The sequence below is a fragment of the Nycticebus coucang genome, chromosome 8 (assembly GCF_027406575.1).
Source record: "Nycticebus coucang isolate mNycCou1 chromosome 8, mNycCou1.pri, whole genome shotgun sequence".
Classification (NCBI taxonomy): Eukaryota; Metazoa; Chordata; class Mammalia; order Primates; family Lorisidae; genus Nycticebus; species Nycticebus coucang.
The window spans coordinates 82,190,256-82,203,550 of NC_069787.1; the positions used below are offsets into that span (position 1 = coordinate 82,190,256).

At 41.6% G+C, this 13,295-nt stretch overlaps 2 protein-coding genes across 3 annotated transcripts in view; both read left to right on the forward strand.

Annotated features, from left to right (window-relative positions):
* The window catches only part of ITGA9 (integrin subunit alpha 9), a 458,012-nt gene that overhangs the window by 75,889 nt on the left and 368,828 nt on the right, over positions 1 to 13,295 (forward strand). The gene's annotated exons all lie outside the window — the stretch shown is intronic.
* On the forward strand, positions 10,888 to 12,038 carry LOC128592149 (V-type proton ATPase 16 kDa proteolipid subunit c-like). The gene has a single exon (XM_053600001.1). It carries the CDS (start codon positions 11,060 to 11,062, stop codon positions 11,525 to 11,527), a length of 468 nt encoding a protein of 155 aa, XP_053455976.1. The 5' UTR covers positions 10,888 to 11,059; the 3' UTR covers positions 11,528 to 12,038.

Genomic DNA, 13,295 nt, shown 5'->3' on the forward strand with positions numbered 1-13,295 from the left:
GTGCTCAGAAGGACTGGCCTCCCAGGGTTGTCATGAGGGCCAGCTGTTTTCTCTTCAGAATGTTGGAGGTTGGTTTGGGTGAGGAAACCCTCTGGTGGGCACCTTTCCAAGACGTTTCAAGCTTTTGAATTTTTAAAAAATAATTGGTTTTTGATTTGGCACAAGGACATTTTTCTCATGGCTTTTCAGGTGCTTCCTGTTTCTGGTTGGGTGGGAAGGACTACCAGAATATCCTGCTGGAACCAGGAAGTACAGAGGGAATGAGAAATAAAAATGAACTTAGAACATAAAATAAACTCATGGATCGTAGCCTTCAAACACCTTCGTTTGTGCTCATCCAATACAAGAACAGCATCATTCCTAGTGTATTTTAATTGGTTTTATCAGAATGTGTAAGCTCTGGTGGGATAACATGGACATGGGGAAAACTGTAAATTAAAGAACAAGCACTGTAAAGCATTAGTTACTACTAAATAAGCCATGATATTTTCAGACTCTCCAAAGTGGAGTCAGTGCATGTGATAAACTCAAGTACAGAGATTTCTTTCATCCTTTGCCCTTGAGCCCACTGAGGCAAGAACCCGGAGCTTAGCAGGAGTGAGGCTATAAACAAGCCATCTTTTTATTGTGACAGAAAGACCTTGTAAGTATGGAATAACTTGGGAGTAGCATGACAAATTAACAAAAAGTGTTTAAGATAAAACACTGATAAAGAAATACAAGAGGCAATTATGATATCATTGTGTATCAGACCTAAATTTCAGAGTCTAGTTTTTACTACTCATTCTATGATTAAATCTACATGCTCCTACTTTCTGAGTTGGTGCTCTCACCTGTAAAATGGGGAGATTAATTCCTACTTAAGAGGTATTGAAGTGTATAAAGAGCTTTGCATAATACCCAGCTCAGAGTGAACACCCATACCCTTCAGTTAGAAAATGTGTCTAAATAACTTTCAAGTAATTAATAGCATTCCTAGATGTTCTGAGAACTAAAAGTCTAATAGTTGTCTGTGTATTCATTAACTGCTTTAGTGAATAGATAAGGGAGAATAGAAAGTTGGTATTACTAAAATGATTTTAAGAGCCCCTAACATACGGTTTCTTAAATACAGTTGAAGATCATATTTGTGCTGTTTATTTGCTTGGTAACCTCTCCTTACCCCCTTTTTGTAGATGGTCTAAAGTTTAACTCATGCCACAATTAAATCTTCTTAAATTTGGAAGTCTTGGGGTCCAAATTTATCAAATTTGATTGTGCTTTAAAATTGCTCCATTGAATCCAAAGATTTCTGTGCCACTGTCTTTATTATCAGGGAATAACTGGCCTTTTATTCCTAATGTATTTTTGCATTTCTCAGGACAGTGATTATTTCTAGGGAGGAAAATAGATCACCCATTCAAACGTGAAGATTTTTTTCCCCTTCAAATGTTGAAGACCCTGGCTCCACAGGGGATAAAAATCAATCACGATGCATTTACGAATGAATAGCAATTAGGGTTTTGTTGTGTTTTTGTTTTGTTTGGAGAGAATCATAAAAGGCTATGTTGATCCATAAATTCAGGAACAAACCTCATAAATTTTTATTAAATAAAGACCCCTACATTTACATAAAATTGTATGGTTTCCAAGGAGCATTCATAAACATTATCTTGTTTAAGTAAATATAGCAAACTTAAAAAAAAAAAAAAGAGATGTGCTTCTACATTATAGCCGGTTAAAATGGAGAGGGATCCTGATGGGAAAAAAGGAGGGTGGCCCATGGGGCTGAAAGGAAGAGGTCAGAGGTCCCTGGCAGGGGCTGTCTGGAGCCTGAGCCCCATTAAGCTTTCTTCTTGGAGCCAAGAATTTTTTTTCTTTCGATTCTTTTATTTTTTTAAAAAATTTTTTACTTATTTTTGGGATTCATCGAGGGTACAAGAAACCAGGTTACGCTGATTGCATTTGTTAGGTAAAGTCCCTCTTAGAATCGTGTCTTGCCCCCAAAAAGGTGTGGCACACACCAAGACCCCACCCCCTCCCTCCTCTCTCTCTGCTCTCCCTTTCCCCCACTCCCACTGTGTCATTAATTGTCATTAATTGTCCTCATATCAAAATTGAGTACATAGGATTCATCTTCTCCATTCTTGTGATGCTTTACTGAGAATAATGTGTTCCACTTCCATCCAGGTTAATACAAAGGCTGTAAAATCTTCATTTTTTTAATGGCAGCCAAGAATTTTTATCTTGGGCAAAAATATATTCTATATATGCAATGCATGGAAAAGACTACTTAAACTGCATCTTCTAATATTTTACTTACAGATGTCCACGTTTTGTGGGTTGTCTTCTAAAATTGCATCTGTGTGATGAGTGTTTTAGGTTTTGTTCCTCTCAGAGAAACTAACATAGCCACATAACATTTATTGAGCACCTACTGGGTGCCAGGGGTAGTGCTAGGTACTTAACCTTTGTGATCTTACCGAGTAATCACATCACTCTGGGGTAAAGTATTCTTATTCCTGTTACATAGATGAGAAAACTGTGGCTTGGGTAGCTTGATGAAGGTCACAGGCTGGTTAAGAAGAGAAAAGTTGTTGGTTTTAAGTTTGTAGTAGGTTTATTTATAGCTACTTTTTCTGTTGGGATGTTGGTTTTCTTTGTGATTGCTAGGGTGCCATGTGCCCATCACAAAGAAAAATAGCCTGGATTTTTTCAGTATCATAATTTTATTTTTTAGAAAAAATTGGGATACCACACTGTAGACTTTTGAGTATTGTTGAGTCTTGCCATTGTAGACAAAACCTATAGACAAGTCCCAGCAGGTAGAGAGACAGATGTCTCTTAACTGGGTAGAATGTAGCCAGGAGGCTGATCTCTCTGTGTCCTGAGTCTCTCCTGATGCAGAACATGTGGTTTTCATATCTGAACAGCAGTTTGGCTGTTTAGTTCTACTTAGTTCTGAGCTGGGGTTCTAAATGAAATGTGACTGTCTCATGTTCAGGGTCACTTTTTCTATAGAGATGAAACATGACACAAGGTGGGTCAAGTTGAACATATGTAAATCATCATGTACCTGCAGGGTTGCTTGGTTCTGGATAGAAGGAACTATTTAAAGATTATGAAACTCCTTTTTTTGGTAAATTTTATTGTAAAAATTACGTAACATAAAGTACAATTTTACAACTTTTAAGGTGTAGCATTTTACAACTTTTAAGGTGTAGCATTTTGTGGCATTCAGGACATTTGTATTGTTGTGCAGCCATCACCATCATCCATCTCCAGAACTTTATCTTCCAAACTGAACTCTGTGCCCCTTAAATGCTAACTCCCTACTCCCTGCCTTCTCCTAGCCCTTAGCAACCACCGTTCTACTTTCTGTTTCTATGAATCTGACTGCTCTAAGCACCTCATATAAGTGGGATCGTACAGTACTTTTTCTTGTGACTGATTCATTTCATTAGCGTAATGTCCTCAAGGTATATCCAGATTGTGTCATATGTTAGAATCTCCTTTTTTTTTTTTTTGTAGAGACAGAGTCTCACTTTATGGCCCTCGGTAGAGTGCCATGGCATCACACAGCTCACAGCAACCTCCAACTCCTGGGCTTAAGCGATTCTCTTGCCTCAGCCCCCCGAGTAGCTGGGACTACAGGCACCCGCCACAACGCCCAGCTATTTTTTGGTTGCAGTTCAGCCGGGGTCGGGTTTGAACCCGCCACCCTTGGTATATGGGGCCGGCACCTTACCAACTGAGCCACAGGCGCCACCCATCTCCTTCTTTTTTTAAAGCTGAATAATATTCCATTTGTGTATGGGTGTGGTGGGTGTGTATACACAGAGGGAAGTTATAAAGTTCCTGTGCAATTTAAAATAGTGTGCAGTTTAAAACTGCACACGAATTTTATGGCCACCCTGTCTGTCACTGGAAATGTACTTTATGGAGCATGATAACGTGGCAGAGGGATTATATCCAAGTCCAGAGCCCTGCTCTTTAGTCCTGACTATAAGGCTAATGAGCTCTGTGGCTTTAAATATACCACTTACTCTCTGAGCATCTCTAAAACGAATGGATAGGATTAAAATTGTTAGGCATTCTCTAAAGATCTTTTCTCCTTTTAAAACTTCTTTTTCTCACTTAATTCCGAGTTTCTAGCTTTATGCAATTTGCTTTTAATGCTCGCCATAACTTAATCATCAATTATTTCGATAAAATGTTCTCCCTCCTTCCCTAACCTAGCTATTCAGTTCACTTTTTCTGTTTCCATTTGGGGCTATGATCTCTCTTAACTGAGGGCAATTTTGTTCCCTTTTCATTGTTGTGTGTTTAAATGTCTTTTTAAAATCTGTCTGCCCAAATGCATTGTTCCCTAAATTGTTGGATAGTTATCACTTGTTTAGATTTAACACTCGGTGGTGAAATTCATAAATAACCAAATACTGATAAGCTTTTCCCCCCTATTGTTTTATTTTGTAGCTAAGTAAGAAACTCTGAAAAAAATAATTTTAAAATGGATGTGTTAAAAAGACTAGCTTTGAAAGATGAAACTTTCTCAAATGGGCAATAGGAAGATTATTAGGAAGAATATATGTTACACCCTATATAAATTTTTTTTTTTTTTTAGAGACAGTCTCACTTTGTCGCCCTCAATAGAGTGCTCTAGCGTCACAGGTCACAGCAACCTCTAGCTCTCTTGGGCTTAGGCAATTCTCATGCCTCAACTTCCCAACTAGCTGGGACTACAGACACCCGCAATACAGAACAATGCCAGTCTATTTTTTTTTTTTTAATAAATCATAGCTCTGTTCATCAATGTGATCATGGGGCACCATACACTGGTTTTATAGACTGTTTGACACATTTTCATCACGCTGGTTAACATAACTTTCGTGGCATTTTTTTAGTTATTGTGTTAAGACATTTACACTCTACATTCACTAAGTTTCACATATACCCTTGTAAGATGCACCACAGGTGTTATCCCACCAATCACCCTCCCTCCGCCCACCTCCGCCCTCCCTCTCCTCCCTTTCCCCCTTCCCCCTATTCTTAGGTTATAACTGGGTTATAGCTTTCATGTGAAAGCCATAAATTAGTTTCATAGTAGGGCTCAGTACATTGGATACTTTTTCTTCCATTCTTGAGATACTTTACTAAGAAGACTATGTTCCAGCTCCATCCATGTAAACATGAAAGAGGTAAAGTCTCCATCTTTCTTTAAGGCTGCATAATATTCCATGGTGTACATATACCACAATTTATTAATCCATTCGTGGATCAATGGGCACTTGGGCTTTTCCCGTGAATTAGCAATTATGAATTGGGCTGCAATAAACATTCTGGTACAAATATCTTTGTTATAATGTGATTTTTGGTCTTCTGGGTATATACCTAGTAGAGGAATTGTAGGATTGAATGGCAGGTCTATTTTTAGATCTCTAAGTGTTCTCCAAACATGTTTCCAAAAGGAATGTACTAATTTGAATTCCCACCAGCAGTGCAGAAGTGTTCCCTTTTCTCCACATCCACGCCAACATCCCTGGTCTTGGGATTTTGTGATATGGGCTAATCTTACTGGAGTAAGATGATATCTCAAAGTAGTTTTGATTTGCATTTCTCTGATGATTAGAGATGAGCATTTTTTCAAATGTTTGTAGGCCGTGCACCTGTCTTCTTCAGAGAAGTTTCTTTTCAAGTCCCTTGCCCAGCCTGAGATGGGATCACTTATTCTTTTCTTGCTTATACGTTTGAGTTCTCTGTGGATTCTGGTTATTAAACCTTTGTTGGAGACATAACCTGCAAATATCTTCTCCCATTCTGAGGGCTGTTTGCTTTCTTTACTTACTGTGTTCTTGGCTGTACAGAAGCTTTTTAGTTTGATCAGGTCCCAATAGTGTATTTTTGAAGCTGCTTCAATTGCCCGGGGGTCCTCCTCATAAAATGCTCGCCCAGACCAATTTCTTCAAGGGTTTTCCCTGCACTCTCTTGTAGTATTTTTATAGTTTCATGTCTTAAGTTTAAATCTTTAATCCAGTGAGAGTCTGTCTTAGTTAATGGTGAAAGGTGTGGGTCCAGTTTCAGTCTTCTACAGGTTGCCAGCCAGTTTACCCAGCATCATTTGTTAAATAGGGAATCTTTTCCCCACTGAATGTCTTTAATTGGCTTGTCAAAGATCAAATAACAGTAAGTAGCTAGATTCATCTCTTGGTTCTCTATTCTGTTCCAGACATCTACTTCTCTGTTTTTGTGCCAGTACGATGCTGTTTTGATCACTATCGATTTATAGTATAATTTGAGGTCTGGTAGCGTGATTCCTCCTACTTTGTTTTTATTTTTGAGTAATGTCTTGGCTATTCAAGATTTTTTCTGATTCCATATAAAATGAAGTATTATTTTTTCAAGATCTTTAAAGTATGACAGTGGAGCTTTAATAGGGATTGCATTAAAATTGTATATTGCTTTGGGTAATATGGACCTTTTAACAATGTTGATTCTTCCCAGCCATGAGCGTGGTATGTTTTTCCATTTGTTAACATTTTCAGCTATTTCTTTTCTTAGAGTTTCATAGTTCTCTTTATAGAGATCTTTCACGTCCTTTCTTAGATAAACTCCCAAATATTTCATCATCTTTGGCACTACTGTGAATGGAATAGAGTCCTTAACTGTTTTTTCAGCTTGACCATTGTTGGTATATATAAAGGCTACTGGTTTGTGAATGTTGATTTTGTAACCTGAGACACTGCTATATTCCTTGATCACTTCTAAGAGTTTTGTAGTAGAATCCCTGGTGTTTTCTAGATATGCAATCATATCATCTGTGAAGAGCGAAAGTTTGATCTCTTCTGACCCTATATGGATACCCTTGATCGCCTTTTCTTCCCTAATTGTGATGGCTAAAACTTCCATTACAATGTTAAAGAGCAGTGGAAACAATGGGCATCCTTTTCTGGTTCCTGATCTGATTGGAAATGATTTCAATTTAAGTCCATTCAATACGATATTGGCTGTGGGTTTGCTGTAGGATGGCCTCTATCAGTTTAAGAAATGTCCCTTCTATACCAATTATCTTAAGTGTTCTGATCATGAAGGGATGCTGGATATCATCAAAAGCTTTTTCTGCATCAACTGAGAGAATCATATGGTCTTTGTTTTTTGTTTCTGTGCTGAATTATACTTACAGATTTACATATATTGAACCAGCCTTGAGACCCTGGGATAAAACCGACTTGGTCGTGATGTATAATTTGCCTGATGTGTTGCTGGATTCTGTTTGTTAGGATCTTGTTGAATATTTTTGCATCTATATTCATTAGTGATATTGGTCTATAATTTTCTTTTCTTGTTGGGTCTTTTCCTGGTTTGGGGATCAGGGTGATATTTGCTTCATAGAACGTGTTGGGTAGTCTTCCTTCTTTTTCTACATATTGGAACAGGTTGAGTAATATAGGTACTAATTTGTCTTTCAAGGTTTGGTAGAATTCTGATGTGAAGCCATCTGGTCCCAGGCTTTTCTTTTTAGGGAGATTTTGTGTGGTTGATGCTATTTCAGAACTTGATATGGGCCTGTTCAGCATTTCCACTTGATTCTGGCTTAGTCTTGGAAGGTGATGTACTTCCAAGTATTGGTCAATTTCCTTCAGATTTTCATATTTCTGAGAATAAAGTTTCTTATAAATTCATTAAGGATTTTTTTAATTTCTGAGGAGTCTATTGTTATTTTGTCTTTGTCGTTTCTGATTGATGAGATTAGAGATTTTACTCTTTTTTTCCTGGTTAGGTTAGCCAAAGGTTTATCTATTTTATTGACCTTTTCAAAAAACCAACTTTTTGATTTATTGATCTGTTGTATAATTCTTTTGTTTTCAATTTCATTTAATTCTGCTAATTTTGGTAATTTCTTTTCTTCTACTGGGTTTGGGGTTGGAATGTTCTTCCTTTTCCGTGGCTTGAGATGTCCCATTAAGTTGTTATCTTCCTCTCTTTCCGTTCTCTTGAGGAAGGCTTGCAGTGCTATAAATTTCCCTCTTAGGACTGCCTTTGCGGTATCCCACAGGTTCTGAGAATTTTTATCTTCATTGTCGTTCCAAAAATTTGGCAATTTCCTTCTTTTTTTTTTTTTTTTTTTGTAGAGACAGAGTCTCACTTTATCACCCTCGGTAGAGTGCCGTGGCATCACACAGCTCACAGCAACCTCTAACTCTTGGGCTTAGGCAATTCTCTTGCCTCAGCCTCCAGAGCAGCTGGGACTACAGGCGCCCGCCACAACGCCCGGCTATTTTTTTGTTGCAGTTTGGCCGGGGCTGGGCTTGAATCCACCACCCTCGGCATACGGGGCCGGCGCCTTACTCACTGAGCCACAGGTGGCAATTTCCTTCTTAATCTCATCTCCAACTCAGCTGTCATTCAGCATAAGGTTATTTAACTTCCATGTTTTGTATGAGTATGCAGATTCCTTTGTTACTGAGTTCAACTTTTATTCCATGGTGGTCTGAGAAGATGCAAGGAATAATTTCTGTTCCTTTAAATTTACTGAGGTTAGACTTGTGACCTAAGACGTGATTGATTTTGGAGTATGTTCCATGGGCTGTTGAGAAGTATGTGTATTCAGTTTTGTTGGAATGAAATGTTCTATAGATGTCTCCTAAATCCAAATGTTGGATGGTTAGGTTTAAATCTAAAATTTCTTTGCTCAGCTTCTTATTGGACGATCTATCCAACACTGCCAAAGTAGTGTTGAAATCTCCAACTATTATGGAGCTGGAGGAAATCAAATTGCTCATGTCTGTTAGAGTTTCTCTTATAAATTGAGTTGCATATATATCTGTAATTGAAATCTCATCATATTGAGTAATACCCTTAACAAATATGAAGTGACCATTCTTATCCTTCCTTCCTTTTGTTGGTTTAAAGCCTATTGTATCTGCAAATAGAATTGCAACACCTGCTTTTTTCGGATTGCCATTTGCCTGAAATATGGATGACCATCCTTTCACCCTGAGTCTATATTTATCTTTTAAGGTAAGATGTGACTCTTGTATGCAGCAAATATCTGGCCTGAGTTTTTGTATGTAGTCAGCTAACCTGTGCCTCTTTAGAGGACAGTTTAAGCCGTTCACATTAATATTGTGAATGGCTTAAACTGTCCTCCAGAATATTGATAAGTCTGGTAAAATTTGGGGTATTGAGTTTTTCAAAAGTCCAGTGGACATTTTTAATCCTTTCGCTACTGTCAAAGTTGGAGTTTGATGAAAAGTTTCTGAGTGAGTTTACTTTTGTGGTAGAGGATTGGGCTGGTCATTGTGGAGGATAGGTCTGAGAATATCCTGAAGAGCTGGTTTGGTTATGGCAAATTTCTTCAACATATGAATGTCATTAAAGTATTTAATTTCTCCATCATAAATGAATCTCAGTTTAGCTGGATACAGGATCCAAGGTTGAAAGTTATTTTGCTTTAGGAGATTAAGTCAATGACCATCCTCTTCTGGCTTGAAAAGTTTCAGCAGAGAGATCTGCAGTCATTCTAATACCTACTCTTTGTAGGTAATGGATTTCTTACGTCTGTCTGCTTTCAGAATTTTCTCCTTCATATTAACTTTAGTGAAGTTAATTATGATATTCCTAGGGAATGTCTTATTGGAATTGAGTCGTGCTGGGGTTCTGAAACTGTCTGCTATCTGAATTTCAGAATCTCTTGGCATGTCTGGAAAATTCTCTTTCATAATTTGATGGAGAAGGGACTCTGTGCCTTGTGAGGCCACTTCATCACTTTCAGGGATTCCAGTGAGGCAGATATTAACCTTCTTCGAGTTATTCCAGAGCTCTCTGAGAGAATGATCCATTTTTGCTCTCCATTTCTCTTCTTCTTTGAGAGTTTGGGAGTGTACAAAGGCTTTGTCTTCAATGTCAGAAATCCTTTCTTCTGCTTGCTCTACTCTTTTTTTTTTTTTTGTAGAGACAGAGTCTCACTTTATGGCCCTCTGTAGAGTGCCGTGGCCTCACACAGCTCACAGCAACCTCCAACTCCTGGGCTTAAGCGATTCTCTTGCCTCTGCCTCCCAAGCAGCTGGGACTACAGGCGCCCGCCACAACGCCCGGCTATTTTTTGGTTGCAGTTTGGCCGGGGCCGGGTTTGAACCCACCACCCTCGGTATATGGGGCCGGCGCCTTACCAACTGAGCCACAGGCGCCGCCCTGCTTGCTCCACTCTTTTACTGAGGGATTCTACTGTATTTTTCAGATCTTTGAGGGCTGCAAATTCTTGCTTCAGTGCATCAAAATCTTTGGTGGTTTTGTCTTTAAATTTGTTAAATTCTTCAGATAACTTTTGAATTTCTCCTCAAATTTATAATTCTGACTTTTGAATTGCTCCTCCAATTTCTAATTCCAAATTTTCCTCTATTCTATTAATCTTGTTTGCAATTCAAATTCTGAATTCAATTTCTGACATCTCAGCCAGCTGTTTGTGAATCGGATCTTCAGTTACATCTGCCGTATCTTTCCTTTTTTGGGGGGTTGATCTATTCTGGTTATTCATGTTACCAGAGTTTTTCCGCTGATTCCGCCCCATGATTGTTTTACACCGTTTGATTTTTCCGCTGGAGTTTTGTCAAGGACCCATACAGTGCTATGTCCTGAGAAACTCGGGATGTGTTTGGTGTGGTGGGGCTAAGTGTTTCTGTCTTGTTTTCAGCTGGTCTCTGTCCGACCCTAGTGAAACAGTTACTCTGGGTTGAAGTCTCAGCTGTGGAGAAATACCAGCAATTAAGTCACCCCACCCCACCACAGGCAACAGTTGGAAAAGGAAAATCAAACCTTCCTACAACCACACACCCAGGGCACCACCGGAATAGTCCTCGGGTGATTGGCTCAGTTCAAAAGGTCCAAATCAATTGTCTCAGTCAGCACCTGTCTCAGGTGGGAGAGTTTAAAAGGTCTCTGGCGGTATTTAGAGCGCAGCGGCTGCCAGGCTGGATCGCCTTCGCTACCACCTGTCCGCTGGTCTTTGTGCCCGCCTCCCACGCCCTGCCCGCCTCACCCCCTGCTTCGGCCTACAGAGCTCATCCCCTCCCTACCCGTAGACATGTCCGAGTCTAAGAACAATCCCGAATATGCTTCGTTTTTCGCCGTCATGGGCGCCTCTTCCGCCATGGTCTTCAGTGCCCTGGGGGCCGCCTATGGCACAGCCAAGAGCGGCACTGGCATCGCTGCCATGTCTGTCATGTGGCCAGAGCTGATCATGAAGTCCATCATCCCAGTGGTCATGGCTGGTATCATTGCCATCTACGGCCTGGTGGTGGCAGTGCTCATCGCTAACTCTCTGAACGACGGCATCAGCCTATATAGGAGTTTCCTTCAGCTGGGCATGGGCCTGAGTGTGGGCCTTAGCGGCCTAGCGGCTGGCTTCGCCATCGGCATTGTGGGGGATGCTGGTGTGCGAGGCACTGCCCAGCAGCCGCGCCTGTTCGTGGGCATGATCCTGATTCTCATCTTCGCCGAGGTGCTCGGCCTCTATGGTCTCATTGTTGCCCTCATCCTCTCCACAAAGTAATCCCTCTCTGAGCCCACCAGCCACAGAATATAATGTAAAGACCACCCCTTCCTCATTCCAGAAGGAACAGCCTGGCACAGCACGGGGCGCCCCCTAGTCGGTCTTGTACATGCGCAGTGTCCTAGTGCCCATCGTCTTTTCCTGGCCTTGCCCCTGCCGCCCTGTGCCGTGGACATCTGGGCCCCCTCATCCATCCTTCCAGGCCCTGGCCAGTGAGGATGCAGGCCGCCGGCCACCCCACCACCTGCTTTAGAGTGCTGTGTATAAGGATGAATTAGAGTTGTCATTTTTCTCTTCACTGGATGTTTATTTATAAAGATTTGATCTGTTCATATGTCTGTGGAGAAGCCCTCATCTTCCTACTATATAGTAACCCCTAGGTAGTGTCACGCTGTGGGTCCCCGTTTGCTGAGACTTATTGGATGAACCCCCTTCCATCGGGCCTTGGGGGTGTGCCAGACCAGGCCCGGAGCTGTGTCCAATAAAGTTCTCGGTTGTGACTGGAACCAGTGTTCAGAAAAAAAAAAAAAAAAAAAAAAGTCTCTGGCAACTGGATCGCAGGGGTCTGGTGACTACTCAGATGTGGCTTGCTATGGTGCTTCATGGAGTCAGAAGGACCCACCCAGCAAATACATCAGTCTGAAAAGGTTGATACCTCCTTTCCCACCTTGCACCTCTGTTACACCCAGTCACTGATAGTCCCGCACGGCTGTGACCCAGTTGCCTGTAGTGAACAGATACTCCAGGGGTGTGCACCTGCCTGAATCACAAGGAAATCTATTTCTGCTCAGCCAGGCCACTGCACTCTGCCTCTAACTAGCAGGGGGAGGTGAGGCCTGACAACCTCAGGCACTGGATGGAGGCCTGGGGTGTTCACTCAGTTTCAGCCCTGCCCCTGATTCATGTTACTGACAGAACAGAACAGAACAACTTTATGGGAATTTGTTCCTGTCCCTGCTAAATTCTCCTGCAGAAGAGAAGCTGTTTTGCATTCCCAGAGCCTGCACCTCAGGCCCTGTCTTTGTTCCTGCAGGTTTGTATTTGGTTAGCTGTCAGTTCTAGCCTCCTGTCTTCCTTTGTCTATAGGTGATGATCCCCTGAGGGCCGGGTGCATCTTAGGCTCAGTAAAGCGGTCCTCTGGGTCAGCCTTGCCCTGGGAACTTCCCAGCTCTGCACATGTATTTCTAGTCCCCGCTCTCCATCCAGGCCGGTACCGCCTCAAGCAAACCTTAGACTCACAGGGCCTGTATTTCTGTCGCAGATCTGTTCCATGGTGTTTGCCACCTGAGTCAATGCCCGGCCTCCTCTGGTTGCCCAGGGAGACAGAGCGTGTGCCTTCACAATATATGGGAATGAGCCCTGTTGGTGCCAAAAAACGGCTGCTGCTCTGCGCCTTGGGGCACCGCCACTCTGATGTGGTTCCCTCTCAGCCGACTGTCCTCTCCTCACTCCTGTGCCGCAGAGTCAGCACTGACCACTTGCAGTCTAGACCCTGTACACACCCCTCAAGAAATCACTCAGGAATCTGGACTCCTGGGGGACAGGCCTCCAGACCTCAGAGTGAGAGTGGAGGGGAGTGCTGAGAGCTCAGAGTTGCAGGTAGAGAATAGATACAGTTTTATACAGTTTTATGCCTGGCAGGAGAATGCCATGGCACCCTAGTAGGGGAGGTAGGTCCAGTTTTTAGGTGGTCTGTCCTGTGCAGTGTAGTGGGAGGACCTTTGAATTCTGCTCATTTGTTTGTGGGGCACTCTGAGCCGTTCTCATG